Source organism: Phragmites australis, chromosome 9 (genome assembly GCF_958298935.1).
Source record: "Phragmites australis chromosome 9, lpPhrAust1.1, whole genome shotgun sequence".
NCBI lineage: Eukaryota > Viridiplantae > Streptophyta > Magnoliopsida > Poales > Poaceae > Phragmites > Phragmites australis.
The window spans coordinates 1,774,395-1,792,224 of NC_084929.1; the positions used below are offsets into that span (position 1 = coordinate 1,774,395).

Here is a 17,830-nt window from a genome sequence, read left to right on the forward strand (position 1 = left end):
ATTGGAGGCTCTAGCTGGAGTCATGAGGCTCGGTCCTACAAGTGGTGTTTGGCCTGTTGCTCTGATTTTGTGGGCTCAAAACCAGCCAAAGAATAAGCAGGGAATCAATTTTGAGCCAGAAGGGTTGATGGTTTCGATAATTTTGAGCCAAAGATGAGTGATGGAAGTTACCGGGTGATCATCTAAATTTGGCTACAATTTTCATTCCAAGCAAAGCATGTCTGCCCAAGCTATACACCAAGAGGGCGTATATGCATATTGGAGGCTTGGAGCAGTATCACTATCAGCTAGGAGTATAGTTCAGTGGGCAGTGGCGAGTAAAACCTGTAGCCGTTTTAGGCAGGCAATGGCAAGTATCCTCCCGCCCTCACCAACCACCTCTCCATCCATTTTCACCACCACCTTCACACGCACCATCTTCATTCCTCCCCACACCCCACTGCGGACCACTGCATCTCTCTCTCTCTCTCTCTCTCTCTCTCTCCTTGATTGATGATCCTCCATACATACACATTCTTCCTCCTCCAATCTTGACTGATGATCAGTTGATATTCACCACATTAATGGCTCCTTGGTAGCCAGCCCTCTTCAAGCCTCCTTAACGCCACCATCACCTTGAGCTTCAGCTTCATCGCCCACATCACCATTGCTCCTCCCGATCTTGACCTTCACCTTCTCCATTGACCGCTCGTACTTGCTCCGTCTCCGGCTTCGCCCTCCGTCCGTTGATTCTTGCCGCGTCCGTCCTGATCTGGAAGCTTCGTTTGCCGTGATCTGAGAGATTTTGCGTCTTGGGGATTCATGGGGACGGGGGCGGTGGCGGTGGCGGCGCCGGAGCGGGCCAAGCAGCGGCGGGGCGGGTACCTGTGGAAGAAGGCGCTGCTCCACTTCTCGCTCTGCTTCGTCATGGGCTTCTTCACCGGCTTCGCGCCCTCCTCCTCCTCGTCCTGGAAGGCCGGCACCCAGCCGCTGCACCGGGCAGGGGACCAGCTCGCCGCCTCCCGCGTCGCCGTCAACACGCGCCTCAACCTGGTGCCGTCGCCGGACACGGTTGGCGAGATGGGAGTCGGCGACGGCGGCGGCGGCGGGGCGATGGTGGACGTGGGCGACGACGAGGAGGAGGCTGGGCCGCGGCGGTTGCTGATAGTGGTCACCACGACGCGGTCGGGCGCCGGGGAGCGGCGGCGGCGCAGGCCCGAGCTGCTGCGGCTGGCGCACACGCTGCGGCTAGTGCGCCCGCCGGTGGTGTGGGTGGTGGTGGAGCCGGCCGCCGACGCGCCCGCCACCGCGGAGGTGCTGCGGGGCACGGGGGTCATGTACAGGCACCTCGCGTTCAAGCCCGAGGAGAACTTCACCACCGCCGGCGCCGAGGCGCATGCGCAGCGGAACGCCGCGCTCGCGCACGTCGAGAAGCACCGCCTCGCCGGCGTCGTCCATTTCGCCGATGCCGCCGGCGTCTACGACACGACCTTCTTCGACCGGATCCGCCAGATCGAGTGAGTAATAGCCATTGCCTCCAAACTCCAAATTGATGTCTTCATCCGTTCATTTCCTTGCTTTCATGTTGCTTGATTGGTTCTTCTTCTTATTGAAAACCTTTTAGTAAGATGCAAATTAGAATGTCTCGATTCGCAAGCTTCTTGATTGCTTTCTAACTATTGATTTCTAAGCCCAAAGATTGGAGCTTTGCTTGTTCCCCCCTTCAATTTGAGCTCTAATTGATCTCCATTACTTGCATGCATGTTCTTTCAGGATGTTGTTTGAATCTGAATCTGAATGCTTCAAATTTCAATTGTAGTCACAAATTTTATATGTTTTTGGGATGCCCACGGACTAGGACTAGGACTTCGTAATTTAGCAGTAATTTACTCATCTAATAAAGATTTTTAAGTAGCCGTATACTTTGGTGGGCGAATAATTGAAGGCAGAAGCTGTCATTAGTGGGGGAATAAGGGTGGGGCAGTGTGTCTAATATGCTCATATAATGGACACTGCATATGCCTAGAATGCTAGATATGTTTGGCAGAGCTCGGGTGAAATCAGGGAGAACTCTATCAAACAACAACTTTCAGTTTTTAGTTTTCTGAGTGAAATCCGTGGGAATGATTCTCTGAAATAAACTAAAAGTTGGGAAGCTAAAAAAAAACAGCTTCCCCTGGTTCACTTCCCGCAGAGAATCACTTTCTTCGTATATTTTATTTTAAAAAATCACTTTCAGTCACAGAATTAATTTCTCAAAAAATCACTCCCCGTAGAGAATTTAAATCATGCAGAGCTCTACCAAACATGCCCCTAATATCTATTCTCTTTCCATTGCTCTGATGCAAGGAGTCAATTATTAGATCTAACTTATCTCCTTTTTTTTTAGTCCCTTTCGCCCCCCAACAAACTATGCTTCTTTTGCAGATTTAATCTTTTGCTTTTGCTCACCCCAACGAACAAATGTGTTCATGCCAACCACTCCAATTAGCTTAATTAAGACTTTAAGCGCGGCCCATGAACAAAGCAAACCTATAAAAAACAGCAGCAATAATAATTTAATGTGGTAGTGGTAGCGCTAGCTGTTTGCTCACTGACAAACGGGACCGTAACAGTGTCGGTGGCATCTAACAAAACCAGCAAATGAAGATATAACATACTTGGAATGATTGTCCAAATGTTGGTGCTCCTAAAATGGTGTTGCGAAATGCTGGAAGAAATTAACTAGAAAAGATTGCAGGTAGAAAATAGTAGCAACCGTTATGCCATGACCATTGAACCCCAAGGGAGAAGACCCCATCCACCCCACTAGTTGCTTCCTCTGACCCCATGAATGGCCATGTTCCCCACGGTTTATGGTGGAATTTTTCTGCAATGGTGCCCACCTGTGATCTACAGTAGATCTGCTGCAGCCGGTAAGACACTAAATTTCCACGGAGACCACCAGTTTTTTGTGGAGATTGTGGGCAAGGGGAATTGGTGTTTGAATTCTTTCAGAGCAAACAAAATTCTAAAAAAAATCGCCAACACTTGATCTTGGATATCAGTTCCTTGACCAGACTAGTTGCATGATCATGCATTTCCATTGTAGCGTTGCTCCGATATCTTCTTTCATCTATCTGTAGCCAGAGGATGCAACTAGTAGCATCTTAAGATTGTTTAGTTTTTGACCCTTCAATTGTCAAAAGTACCATCGTTCTACATTTTTCTTCTTCTTCAAGACGAGTGAGAAAGCCCTAACAAGTCCTAACATTTGACCTCCCCTTCACCCTTTGCTGATCCAGTCGAACACTGTTGGCGGATGCTATCAGAACATGGTAAGATACTAATGGATATAAAGCAATCTTACTCAACATCAGCTCCAAACTTCTGCCTTTCACAACACACATAACCCTGAAACATTTTACTTACCTTTCGCATTCACTTTTCCGATACTAGCACTTCAATAACATTGATGAGTACTTGCGTTCATAAAGAAAGGGAATCACGGTTTGGCTCAGTGCCATGGTACTATCACTACTACTCATGCCATGTGAGAGCACAGTGGTAATGTTCCCGGGAAGAACAATCTTTTTTTGTTGAGGGGAACATGATAGGATAAAAGCACTCCTCTTTTTCTCAAGCAAGGTTTACCTGCATCTGGGCACCAAGGCATAAATTTTTTTTTAGTTTGCTTTCTCTTTTTATTTTTATTTTACAGTTCTCGCGATGTGTCCACGTCTGCATTTGTGGCCCCTGATGCTTTTGTGGGCTTTCCAGCAGAATAAAAACAGCATCACGCTCCATCGTTCCTGCCTTGTCGCACATATGGCCTAACATGCCTGTCCCCGAATTTACCAGTTACCACAAACAAAAGAGTGCAAGTGCACAATACAGTGACACTACACGTAGTTTACTAAGTGCGAGGGGTTTTGACTATGGCAAATGTCTCTTAGTATTTGGAACTTGGAATTAGCGCTGAGCTCTTTTAATCCTACAAGGATAAAATTTGTGCACAGATTTCCCAAGTGTTCAAAGAAGTTCGCATGTCCAAGTTGAAATTTATTAGTATTCCTAGTAGTGTTTGACAGCATATTGGAAACACGTGTGCTCACTAAAGTTTGCATTGCTTGTCAACTATTACATCATCCCATAGTTTGTTCGATCTATATTTATCAAGGCCTTTCAACTTTGAAATTGGTAATGAATCAATTTAACACACGATTCCTGGGGCATCTGCACGTGCGGGCAACTGGAGGGTGTAATCTATCACCACGTATAGGGAGACAGTTGCATGCAGTAACTCACTCACCTTATGTTGTGTTCCTGCGGTCCTGTCTATACCTAGTGTCCAGTGATGGGGATGAGTGAACAAAAGTATAGTATAGCACATGGAAGATGTGTCAATGGAGCTATCTTCCTCCTATAATATCTTACTTTGAGTTGAGAGAATCAGAAGCGCATATTTTTAAAAATCAAAGTCAATTGGCACATGCGTGCTTAGTGTCGGTGGAATCTCATTCTAGTAAAGGATTGGGGGCACGATGCTTTTTAATTCTTTAACTCTACCGACCAATCAAGATGAGATTGATGTGATCACAGGCAGTGCTAACTCTTGCATTACATGTTTGCTGGTAAATATTGCATAGTGCTTGCTGAATTGCATTTTGGATATTCTTTCTGACGTTTCAAATCTGCAGGGCGTTTGGTACATGGCCTGTGGCGACAATGTCGGCAGGCGAGAAGAAAGTGGTAGTGGAAGGTCCACTGTGCAGTGCCTCAAAGGTAGTTGGTTGGTTCTCTAGGGACTTCAATGATGGGACTACTCGTGCAGTGACATATAACACGGAAGCTGACTTGAATCCTGCTGGTGCTTCTGGTACGCGAGCCCACACGATAGATGTCTCAGGGTTCGCATTCAACAGTTCTATTTTGTGGGATCCTGAGCGGTGGGGAAGACCAACGTCGTTACCAGATACTTCACAGGTTAGTCCACCCTCAATGAGGTTGTAAATATAATGCTTGCTGCGTTTTCTGGATGTTGGTAATCAGGCTTGTATAATTTAATTTACTTCTTTCTGCTTTCGTCATGACACAAAGTACTAAGCAAGCTATGATCTCTTATTGGCATGCCACATTTTGTTGGTCAAACTAGACACTGCATTTTAGTAATAGCTCCATACATTCTGCAATGCTTAATTACACTATGACGTTCGAAACCAAGAAAAAAAAACAAGTGTGGAGCTTGAAGAACATTTGATTAATGAAGGGACTGAGTCTGAGATTACAAAAGCTTCAAGCTGTCCATTTCTTGATCTCATCAAATCCGAATAGCAGACCTCCTAAAATAGAGGACCCATCAAGACCCTCAGAAGTGTGGAGTGCATGTCTAGCTTAAAGGAGATTCAAAGCCTTGTTTTGTACTCTATGGAATTTTTCCTTTTGTTCTTTGAAAATTAAGTCATCAGTTTTTTAGGCAAGTGGTTCCAACAGAACTGTATGCTGACTATGTCAACGGCTTAAGCCAATCACCGCAAATCAAGCATGGGCACATGTTGTTCATTCCTAAGATTAATATTGTCACACTAGATAGATCATCTATATTTTATTTGCAGTCATTTTTTCATCCAGAAGTTACTATAGTACAGCACAGTTATTAAGACTGACAGTTCTTTTAACAGACTTCTCTTCTCTCCTTAGGTCTTATCTGATTTTGTTGGACTGTCCTTGTTACACAATTATCAACTTAGTTTCGTAACGTGACTACCCCAGAGTTACACAATTGTCAAATTCCCTTTCAACGGAACATGGCAGGGAACAGATGTTACCCCTATCACTTTCATGCACCCCTTTCTTAAATTTCTGATTGATATTGTTTTTGGCACCTACTCTACGACTTTACCACTCCGTGAGCTGTATCCCCTAGCGATACTGAAAGCTGCATGTGCCACTAAACCATAGTATACTGACTGCTGATTGAAACGAGATATCATGGACTTAAGGACTTTGATACCTCACCAAACTCCTCACTTGCCAATTGGGACACCTAACAAGCTAGTTGCATCAGAAATGTCCTAATCTCTAGCCACCTCAATGCGATAGACAATTCCTTACAACCGATACGTGCAAGGAACATGTAAATACAGCACCGAACTTCATTCTGAACTATGAGTTCATTATGATGTTTTGCTTGTCTTCCACTTTGTCATGTACAGTAAGCTAACAACAGTTACTTGATGGAGACTCAGGAAAAATTTGGTTGCTTAGCATTCCTACACCCACCTAATGATACTCTTCTATAAGATCATCTGAATCACTACTCCGAACTAATAGCGATACGTTTGTCTTGATGTGGTTGCAGGATTCCATCAAGTTTGTGCAAGAAGTGGTGTTAGAAGACAGAACTAAGCTAAAGGGGATCCCCTCTGATTGCTCCCAAATCATGGTGTGGCAGTACAGTGTGCCCAGCTCCACTCCTCTTCAAACTTCCACTGCAAAAACTCACAGTAAGAGGTAGCCAAGAGGACAAGAGGTGTTGCGGAAAGGGAAAGATGGTGGGGGAGTTGATGTAAATGTGGCGATAACAAAAGGAAAGGAAGAAGGTTGCTTACTAAGTTTTTTTTTTCTCCCTTTCTCTCATTTTTGTTCTTTTTTTCAAGTTTGGGGGCCATGAATTATTCACGGAAAATCTCCCCCCAGGCAATAGTATTTATTCAGATTTATTTGTGATTCTTTAACTTGGTCCTCTTCTCTTTGCGAGGGGTTGTTGCCTCGATAAATTCCCCCTTGTGGATTGCAATAATACGATGTGTAGAAACGCGGGGAAGAAAATTGCAATGGCATGTGAGGAAGAGTGTGCCTGGCTTATCGAAACTGTTTAGAATTAGTTTTATATTTGCATGTGGAATTACACGCAGTTTCCCTGCGTTTGTTCTTGTTGAGAATGAAAACAAGAAAGAGATGGTGTTTATCGCTGAACAGTTTCTTGAACTTGCTTGCTTGATAAGCAGTGTTGATTGATCAGTGAAACATGTATGAATGAGCCTTGATTGCAAGTGTGGAGCAAACTTTCAGCGAGCCTTGCATCCATTGGATAAACTCTGCTGTAAGATCTGATCTGAGCAACATGAATCTTTGTCTGTTTGAACCGTACCTGACGCAGTCATGCGTTGTGAGAAGTGAAATGGAACAAGGCTGCTGGTCCGGTTGGCAGAGTTGGATGCAGAGAGAGTTTTTTTTTTTCTATATCAAAAGTCAGAGAGAGTTGATACGCAGTAGAGGCAGAGGGATTCAAGCAGTAAAAACTGGCGTGAAGTGCGGGATCTGATCTCCAAGGACGTATTGACATTTTCGAAAGAAAGGTGCATGCAAATGCAATGCATCCTCATCGATCAAGCTACGTACTCGTACGAACCAAGATTCCGATGGCATTGATCCAAGGTGACGTCCTGTGTCCGTCCAGGCTTTTTTTTTTTCGAAAAGAAAACTTTACTCGCTTCTATTGAAAGCCAAATTCAGAGTCATACAGTGAGATAACAGAACATCATTGAAACAAGAAAAAAGCACGAGGCCGGGGGAGACCCCGCCACCAGCCAAACAGAACTAACAAAGCTCACCTATGAGCAAACCTCCTTAGAAACACTCGAAGACAAACTAGCAGTCCAGATTACAGCTCCACAATATCAGAGGCCAAGACTTGACTCCGTTTGAACACCGAGATCCACTGAAGGATGTGAGAAAGGGAAGCCTCCAGGAATTTCCTATCCTCTAATGTGAGCAGGATCTTTTATATCTGCAAATATGAAATCCCAGAAAAAAGCGCATCAATGGGCAACGAAGAAAATTTCTTTTCAATCGCCATCCTATTACGAGCCCTCCAAATCGCCCAGGCTAAACCTGCAAAAAGAAAAACACCTAATTTTGTCGATCCATTACGGAACAAACCAAGCAACGAAGACAGAAACCCTTCCAAAGAGTTGGGCTGAGAGTTCAAATCAAAACATTCCTTGAGACAGCACCAAACAAAACGGGCTAAATGGCAGGTGAAAAGAATATGATCAATAGATTCTAACTTCCCATACAAATAACAGCAAACACTTCCTTTCCAACCCCTTTTCTTCAAAACCTTAGCAGTTTGTAATATGTTGTGTAGAATTTGCTAAAGAATTTTTTTGATTTTTACAGGCAGCTTGCTGGACCAGATCATATCAGCACCCTTGCTGATAACACCACCAAAGATTAAGTACCTGTAAAGGGATCTAGTGGAAAACTTCCTGGAATTGTCCAAAGCTCATAACACCTCATCTTCCTCACCATTCAGAACCACCTTATTCAGATTTTCATAGAGGGTCTCTAAATTTTTCTGCTCACTCAAGTTTAGAGACCTTCTAAACCTGAGATTCCAATTGTCAGAGCTAACACAATCTGTAATCATAATATCAGGATACTCACAAAGTCTGAAAAAGTTAGGGAACTGAACATAAATTGGAGACTCCTAAATCAAATATCTTTTCAGAAGGTGATCTTGTCGTCACTATTGACTTTGTAATGAACACCCCATTTAAAAAGATATTTAATTTTGTACAGCCTCTGCTAAATTTAGGAGGATCCTCTTTTCTTGAGTTAAAAAAGAGGATCCTCCCAGGCTTTACATTGCATTGCATGCAGGCCACAAAAACTTGCGTGTACATACCTGTTGGTGTATCAGGAACCGGGGGTCCCTGAGTCCCGAGGCCCGGCCAGCCATCCGCCACCTGACACCATTCCACGAGGTCCCTCCTAAAGGATGAGAAAAGCTCAAGTCCCGGGAGAAAGTGCTCGGGACCACAGTTGGTGGTCCCCGAGCACCCCAGTTCTCCGATGATCCACAGAGTCTAAGTACCGGGAAGAAAGTGCTTGGAGAGGTGCCCGGTCACCCCCGAGCGCCCTAGTCCCTCGACGATCAGAAGAGCTAAGTTCCGGGAGAGAGTGCTCGGAACTGCGTGCGGCAGCTCCCGAGCGCTCGGTTCCCCGAGAATCCGCGTAAGAGTTCTCGGGAGAGAGTGCTCGGGGCTGCGTGCGGCAGCTCCCGAGTTCTCGGTTCCCCGAAGATCCATACAAGAGTGCTCTGGAGAGAGTGCTCGGGGCTACACGTGGCAGCCCCCGAGCACTCGGTTCCCCGAAGGATCGTGTGAGAGTGCTCAGGAGAGAGTGCTCGGGGAGGTGAACAGTACCCCCGAGCACCCGGTACCCCGAGGACAAGGATAGGCATTCTCGGGAGAGAGTGCTCGGGGAGGTGAGCAGTACCCCCGAGCACTCGGTGCCCCGAGGACAAGGATAGGCATTCTCGGGAGAGAGTGCTCGGGGAGGTGAGCAGTACCCCCGAGCACTCGGTGCCCCGACGACCCAGAAGGGCCCCCGAGGGGCCCACCGATGAGGTGTCCACCAGTCAGAGGTCCGAAGCTGCATTTAATGAGCGTGCGTGGCCTGACACATCCAACTGCTCCCACCGCAGCGTCAGTTCCTGCCATGTTTTGGAAGAGAGGCGTGGGGCTATTAATTGCACAGGTCCCGTCCCGTATCATCCGGTTTGTCTCGGGATAACATTGCGAGGATCAAGACGTTCTATCTGCCGCCCTGCTGTGGCAGAGGAACAAGACAGGACGGGCACGCCGGGTTGCTCTGCGGCTGCCCGGTGAGCCCTCTCCACGGCGCCCGTTGTCAGGGCGTTTATGGTGACAGGTGACTGGGCGTGCGGCGTTTTTTCCACCCCCGGTCACTTCACCCAGAAGAAATGATGACGCCTTTCTCAGTCATGACGTCTTGAAACTTGTGCCCCCCTCCTTCCCGTTCGGGGCATATCTCGGCCGGCAGGTACTTAAAAGAGCCGGCAACACAGAAGAGAACGACAGACAATCGAAGCACCCAAGTATCAAGCACTGAACCATATACGAACACAAGGCACAAGGGACAGTCCCTGCCGAAGAACAAGGAGCCTCAAGCTCTTAGTTAGGCCAATATTCTTGTAACCAGCAACATCCTTGAGAGACTTCCTCAGGACAGTTATTGCATCCATACAGGAGTAGGGTATTACGCCCCCGTGCGGCCCGAACCTGTCTAAATTTCGGTGCATTTACTTCTTTTTGCACTAGGTCATCACCCCCACCACCGATCGTTGCATTCATTCCATTTATTTCTCCAACGAACTTATTCAGGATCATCCCACCGGCCGAATCTATAAAAAGGGGTCTCTCGGGATCCCTGCGATAGAAGTTAATCCTCCGACAATACCTGTGTGGGCATGTATACGGTGTACATACCTAAGTGTGAATATGGTGTGTGTATATACCTGAGTGCCTGTGCTTCCAATTTGTGCAGTGAAGACGCGGCAGCTACCGCTCTCTGCACAGTGCAGACTGACGTCACGGGGGGCAGCCTCGAGATTCATGCTGGCGCTCACCATCTAATGTGGCGCTGGTAGAGCTGGGACTTTGGGCCGTGTTTTTTGGGCCGGCCCGAGCCCGGCACGGCCCGGTGCAGCCGAAGCCCGACCCGGCACGAGAACTGATGGGCCGGGCTGACCCGGCCCGATTTATGGGTCGGGCCAGGCCTTGATATGGGGCCCAATGGGCGGTCCGACCCGGTACAAAAAATGGGCCGAGCCTGGGCAGGCCCGGTAAAAAAAGCCTGAAGCACGGTGGTCCAGTTCGTCATATACAATCTGTAAGCTGAGTTGTGATATGGTGATGTCAAATAAAAGAAAGAAAATTGGCTCTGCTCGGTCACATCTCTTAGGCCATTTTCCTGCATGTCAGAAGAAAATGGTCATGGACTCATGATATATTGAACATTGAGGCAAACGAGAATATGCAAGGTTCAGTACCATGGATTTGAATTAGAGGCTGTAAGTTAAGAAGCTAAATAGTTTATGATTATACACATCCCTGCAGGATCAAGAATTGTGGTGATTTACAACACGAGCACAGGAATCTCTCGATCAAACTTCACAAGCAAGCAGTACTACTAAGCTACAAGCAAACGTGAGATTAGGAATACGAGGCATACAACCAGGTGAGCTAGTGGGCATAAAGTGACATAATGAAGTGACTCATCGACTTTAACTTTATGCTGTGAGCCTGTGACTCGTAGAGTGACACAAAGTGCCAAAACAAAGCAATGGGCAAGAGCAGAGTAAATGGCTACTTCTTTGCTTCTATTTAATCTTCCAGTCTGATCTATATTTTTCTATCACACCGAGTCACCAAACACAGAACAACCATGCTGCCTTGTTCAAAGTCATGTGTTGTTCGGAGCAAGCGCGCTAGAGCCGTCCAACGCTCTATTAGCCCCCCTCCAGCTCTCGACCCTCGCCAGTTGTCCCCGAGCATGGGAGATTATGGCATGGATGACCGTCACATGGACGGTCTCGAGGGGTATGAGGACGACCATACCGACGCAAATCCGATGGAGCCTGATGATGTGAATCATACCTCTGTTGGTAACACGTCCACCTAGACCGGACGGCGATCAGAAGCGTGGAAGCACATGAAGTTGGTTGAGGAAATACGGGGTGGTGAGAAGGTATATATCGCAATTTGCATTTATTGTAGTCGTGAATTATCTGCATCTACAACAGCAGGTACCGCACATTTGAATCGATATTGGAAACGGTGTCGGGAAAAGATTGTTGCAGCTGCGCGGATAGATGGACAACCTGTACAGACACAACTTACCTTCGCGCCTGACGGTTCGGTAAGCACATGGATATTTGATCCTTCAGTAGCTCGTCAAGAAATTGCTAAATATATAGTTTCTGAGGATCTACCAATTAGAATGAGGGAAAGCCTTAGAGAATGATCCAACATGGTTTTTGTCCACAATATCAACATGTCTCTAGAAAAACTACTAAGAATGACATTTTAAAATTGTTTCATAGTCAATTAGATGCTTTGAAACAAAACTTCCATAATGTGACATACTCATTTGCTTTAACATCTGATATTTGGACTTCATCACATCAAAGAACATCATATCTTAGCGTTGTCGCACATTATGTAGACAACAACTATAACCTAAATAAAAGAATAATAGGGTTTAGAATCGTTGATGAGTCACATACAGGAGAAGCCATTGCCGCACGTGTGCTAGAGGTTGTTAAGGAATTTAAAATAGAAAATAGGATTATTTCTATAACTTTGGACAATGCATCAGCCAACTCAAAAGCAATTGAGGACCTAGAACCTCACATACAGAGCTACATTGGTGGGTATGTTCTCCACCAAAGATGTATGTGTCATATCATCAATATCATGGTGCAGGCAGGTATGACAATGGTAAATAGATATTTGAACAATATTCGTGGTGCCATCCGTCTCATCTCTAATTTGCCTACAATGTTTAGTAGTTTCAAGGACTACTGCAAAGCTCAAGGTAAGAATCCAAGAAAATTCGGACTTGACATGAAAGTGCGCTGGAATTCAACATATACTATGTTGAAGCAAGTAAAAGGTTACGAGGGAATTATTACTGTTTTCGTAAATGCTCAGAATGCTGGTTTACTACTTACAGAAACTGATTGGTACATTGCTACACGTTTACGACTTTTTCTAAAACCCTTTTACAAGGCAACAGTGCAGTTGTCCGGTGTTTATTATCCTACATCTTACTTAGTGCTAGAGTGGCTCTGGAGAATTGCATACACATTTAATGAAAATAAGGATGACAGTGTTTTAAATCCCATTGTTAAACAAATGAAAGATAAATATCTAAAATATTTCTCTACTATCCCACATCTCTATTGTTTTGCTATTATATTTGACCCGCGCAAAAAGTTGGGTGGTTTAGAGCTTGCTTTGCAGAAAATAGGTGACTTGCTAACCCTTGATTTCTCGGATGCCTACAATCATATCAAAGAAGAAGTATTTCGGGTTTTTCAGTTATACTAGGGCAAATTTGGATGTAGCCCCCCGCTCCCGAAGTCTACATAGCAACACAAAGCAAGCAAGTCGAGTGCGGCCAATTTATAGAACAAGATCAAAGGCAAGGGTTCGCATCATCATCTCAGCAGACAACTAGGTTATCTTGGAATCCCATAGTAGAGCTTAACCACTACCTTGAGTAAGATCTTTACACCCATGATCCAATGCTTGCGGACAACAACACTGTCAACCTTCTTGCATGGTGGAAAGATAAAGAGCGATTCTTCCCCGTGTTGTCACACTTTGCACGAGACGTTCTCCTAGTTCCAGTATCGACCGTCTCTTCAGAAGCGACGTTCAGCATGGTGGGGAGAATTATTGAAGAGCGGAGATCATCGCTCACTCCTGAAATGGTAGAGGCAATCACCTGCCTCAAAGACTGGGAGAGGGCGAACGCTGGCACACAACATCAGCTTGAGGATCTGGAGATCACCGGGGCATTAGCGGACTTCGAGAACCTTGATCTAGATGATAATGAGTAAATTATGTGTGTAACGATGTATTGTACTCTTTTCCTTACCGGGGGAACTCCATACTGGAGTGTAAGGTTTTTAACGAGGCAATCACATTGTAACACATTATTTTATAAGAAAATTTCTCTTTTTTCCTCCAAAAATATTTGATGCATCTATTTTATGTATTATATTTTTCGCGTCGTATTCCACCATTTCGCGCCGGTGTAAGAAAAATTCGCATCACTCGTTGCGCCGTTGCACCGTTTCTCGCGCCCGCTCCATCCCCCGCCCGCGTCGACACGCGGCGCGCGCCCGCGCCAACGCTCGGCTCCGTGCCTCCGACCCGCGCCAACGCCCGATCCCGCGTTGACACACAGCGCCCGCACCAAGTCTCTGCGCCGTCCCGCGCCAGCGCCCGCTCCTGCGCCGACACGCGGCGCCAGCACCCGCGCTATCCCGCGCGGCCACGCCAGCTCCCACCCACGCCGTCCGACACGCGGCGCCGCGCGCGAGTCCGCGCCGGCACGCCCTCACGCGCGCTGGAGTGTGGCGGTGCTGGGCCCGTGCCAGCCCGGCCCGACGAGGCCCATCGTGCATCCGTGCTGGGTCTGGGCCTAGCTGAAGGTGGCTTGGGCCAGCCCGGCCCGGCCCGAACAGTTTCTCGGGCCATCCTAGCACGGCCCGGAAAGCCTGAGGCCCAAAGGGGCCGAGTCAGGCCGGCCCGACCCAGCCCAAGTCCCACCTCTAGGCGCTGGAGATACCTATGCGCCGTGGAACGAAATTGTCTACGTTGATTGGAAATAAACGGACCAGATTTGATGTATAATGTTGAGCAAAAAAGTCACTACAGTAACTATTGGATTTGCTACAGTGTTTAACATCAGAGATACTATTTATCCTCTTACAAAATACTATTACTCTCTGATTTCATTGGGCTGAAGTCAGAGGAACCGGATTCATGCGGTGTAAGACAATGTTTGAGATTCGTGTGAAGGGAAACGGACGGCTAGATGAGCGTGGATGGGGACAGGTGTCAAGCTCTCAATGGGTGACGTGGGTCGAAATTCTTTTGAACTCGACACTTCGAGTTCATTTTTCTAGGCGGTTCCGAGCTGAACACTCCTCTCTCTCCCCCAAAGGAAACAAAAAAAGAACCGGAAGAGACGGTGACGAGTGAGAGTAGTCTCCATCATCATCGGTTGCATAGGATTTGCGCGTTTCTTCACGCTACCTCGATCCAGCACTGACCACTCGATCCATTGGTGCATGCATGCATGACCTACCCGTGATCGACCGACGACGGAGATCGATCCAGATCCAGCCTCCATGTATTTACGCGGCACTTGCTTCGACCGTGACCATGTGTAATGTACTGTACATACCGCATGTATTTACGCGGCGAGCGTGCATGAGCATGACTAGACGTACACAGTAGACACCAGTGAAGGTGCATGCAGTAGAGAGCTAGCCAGCTTAACCGTGGAGCAAACCGACTTGCAGAAGATTATTTAATTATTTGTCATTATTATCGTTATTAGGTGTCAATTCGATCTCTTACTGATTACGTAAAACCACTGAATAACTGAATATAGGTTAAGATGATAAATTTGTTACTAATTATCTATAAAAATGATAAAAAGTTAAATACGGCACTTGTAGAAGTGCCAGAACAACACAAGAGTCTGAATCGGGGTAAAAAGAAAGTGTACGTTTTTGTTAGTGAGACGCACGCACGCATGCATAACACTGTTTTTTATAGTGATCTGAAACGCACGCAGAGGAAGACATGTTAGGGGAACCAGGAACCTGGCCTACGTTTGTTGAATTGAGCTACTTAATCTCTTGTGGTAAACAAATGTCGTTAACAGTCGATATATTTTAATATTTAGATTAAACATATATAAAAAATGGCCGGCGTGTATGTAATTGTGCGGTCAATGTATTTTGATAACAGTATAATTTAATTAACGTTATAAATAAATATATTGTACCACAAAGTAGTAATTATTAGAGGCCTTCTCGGTGTCTATAATGGGATATTGATAGGATGGAATTCATATGCCTGTAAGTTGTCTTATAGTAACTCTCACTATATAAAGAGTCATCATTGACGGTTCAAAAACGGTATCATCGATAGTGATTAAGAGATAGTATCACTATCAGTTTTGGAACCGAGAGTAATAGAGTTATCACTGTCGATTGGTGTTATAAATCGGCAGTGATATTTGATTCTAAATTTGATTTTTTTGGATCAATTTTTTTTTACTTGACAAACGAACCACCTCCACTGGGCAGCTTTTTTGACTTATGACAAACCCCCGTGGCTTTTGTGGAGTCGATTCATTAAATATAGCAAATTACGCGTCCGAGCAGTATGTGAGAGTCGAACCCGCGGCCTCAACTCTCGGCTCTCGTGTGAAGTTTCCTTACTATCTTACCTCACAGTTTTACTTGATGGCTATGGGTTAATTTATTCTTTTGATCCTTTCTGCTCAAACCTTTGGACGATTATTTGGGTATTTAGATTGCTTCAAATAAAAACGTTGTCAACTACAAAATTGTACACTTCGTTAAATGCTATAATTTTCATATAAAATTTGTTTTCATCTGACTCCGTATGAAAAATTTATAAATTTAAGATGACCAATCCATGAGTTGTTGGGTAAAACAATCATAACTTTTGTATACATTCTATCTCTACTTTCGAAGCTAACGAGGATGCCATCTAAAAGAAATACAGGTGTTTACATCTATACCTTTCTTAACCCTAAAAAAGCTCAGAAGAACCTCGATATGAACTCTGAAGTTTTTAGTCGAAAATTGACCTTCTCTAATTTGCCTAAAAATTTTGAAAGCAGAGTGCTACATCTGAAAGTCAGTGTTGCGTAGATGTTTCATCAATCTGAGTTACCAAACTCGTGATACAAATCTTTAAAATTACAGTTTTTAACTTTGTGTCACTATGTGTAACTTTTTCAATCATTTCTAATAGTATTATATCAAATTTGGCAATTTACTTTGCAATCTAGTGTGTGGTTTTCCTTCGACGGTCTTTAGACGATTACTTGAGCATCTATATTGATTCAAATAAAAAATTTATCAACTAAAAAATTGTAGATTTCATTGAGAGCTACAATTTTTATATAAAATTTATCTTCATTCGACTCCGTATGAAAAAGTTATTAATTTCTAAAGGTTATGACATTTTATTGTCACTGTCAGTTAATATAACGAACCGGCAGTAATAATATATCTATTATCACTGTTGATTTATAGCTAGAATCGGTAGTAATAATCAAGTGTCACTATTAATTTTTTTAATTGAATTAGTAGTGATAATTGCCGATTTTTTATCGATGAGTTATTAATGTTAATTTTTTTTAAGAACTGACAGTAATACTTAGATGATATTTTCTATAGTAATGTCTATATTATCTTAATCTGTGGATTGATAGAAGGAAAAAAAACATATCCATCTCTCTACAACATACGGTACAATGACGTATGTGTCATATAGAAGTGAGGTAGCTAATGTCATGTTTGTTTGTTGCTTCTACTTTTGGCTTCTCTGGTATCAGAAGTTAGAAGTTCAAACAAACAGAAGTGCTAAAAAATAATTTATAGATAAATTAAAAGGCTGCTTCTAGAGAAAAATGAACTAGAAACTGAAAATAGCTTTTCTAAAAAATTAAAAAGTTATTATAAAAACTAATAGCTAAAACCTAAAAAGAGATTTTTAGGGGGAAAAAAATACAACTTTAAAAAAAAAAACTAAAAGCAAAACAACAAACAAATAGACGCTAACTAACATTAGTCACCATACAAGTAACTAACATTAGTCACCATACAAGATATGTTGTGCCTTTCGTCTCCAGGGAGAAAGAGATCGAGAGAAAGAAAAAGAGGCAAAGGCGAAGGGAGCTAGGCATCAGGTCACCCCAACCAAGCAACCACTTGTGCATCCTTTTAACAAAGTAGACAACGGCTTCCTAGCTACCTGCACATAATACATCACGAGCAACACTATCCGAATTAAGCTTACTCAGGGTAATAACCAAAATTTTTATTCTTCTTTAGTTTTTCCTTTATCTGTCTGCTATGGTAAAAGTTACGTTTTCCGATCATTTTGGCACTAAATTCTCTATATTTAAATTGCGAGTTTCTTCGCGGAAGGAATTGTTAATTTTCTTCATGTATGTAATCACTGAGAAGATATATAGACTTGTCGAGGTGAGATGTCTCGAAAGTGGGGAAAGAGAATGGGAGGCCACCGTCTTCTCTTGAAATAGAAAAATGTCGGCTGTATAAATTAGTCGGTTTTATGATATGACATGTTTTTGTGTATAGCTTTAATTAATTGTTAACAAATTGGTTAGCTCTAGGAATTACGAGCCGTGGGACCTACTTGCAAGCGGCGCACAATAGTACACACAAGCACTAATTATGATATTACGCGAGTCT

General features: G+C 44.4%; 1 protein-coding gene across 1 annotated transcript; it reads left to right on the forward strand.

Annotated features, from left to right (window-relative positions):
• Nucleotides 1-308: 308 nt before the first annotated feature.
• LOC133928338 (probable beta-1,4-xylosyltransferase GT43A) lies at nucleotides 309-6,850 on the forward strand. The gene is made up of 3 exons (XM_062374629.1): nucleotides 309-1,496; nucleotides 4,659-4,944; nucleotides 6,320-6,850. The coding sequence occupies exons 1-3, from the start codon at nucleotides 802-804 to the stop codon at nucleotides 6,473-6,475; spliced, it is 1,137 nt and encodes a 378-aa protein (XP_062230613.1). The 5' UTR covers nucleotides 309-801; the 3' UTR covers nucleotides 6,476-6,850.
• Nucleotides 6,851-17,830: the final 10,980 nt, after the last annotated feature.

What these genes read in the sequence shown, in the direction of transcription:
- LOC133928338 (XM_062374629.1), top strand. Translation starts at nt 802, where the DNA reads ATGGGGACGGGGGCGGTGGCGGTGGCGGCGCCGGAGCGGGCCAAGCAG. An exon ending in GACCGGATCCGCCAGATCGA is followed by an intron (nt 1,497 to 4,658) that starts GTGAGTAATAGC and finishes TCAAATCTGCAG; the next exon opens with GGCGTTTGGTACATGGCCTG. An exon ending in CGTTACCAGATACTTCACAG is followed by an intron (nt 4,945 to 6,319) that starts GTTAGTCCACCC and finishes ATGTGGTTGCAG; the next exon opens with GATTCCATCAAGTTTGTGCA.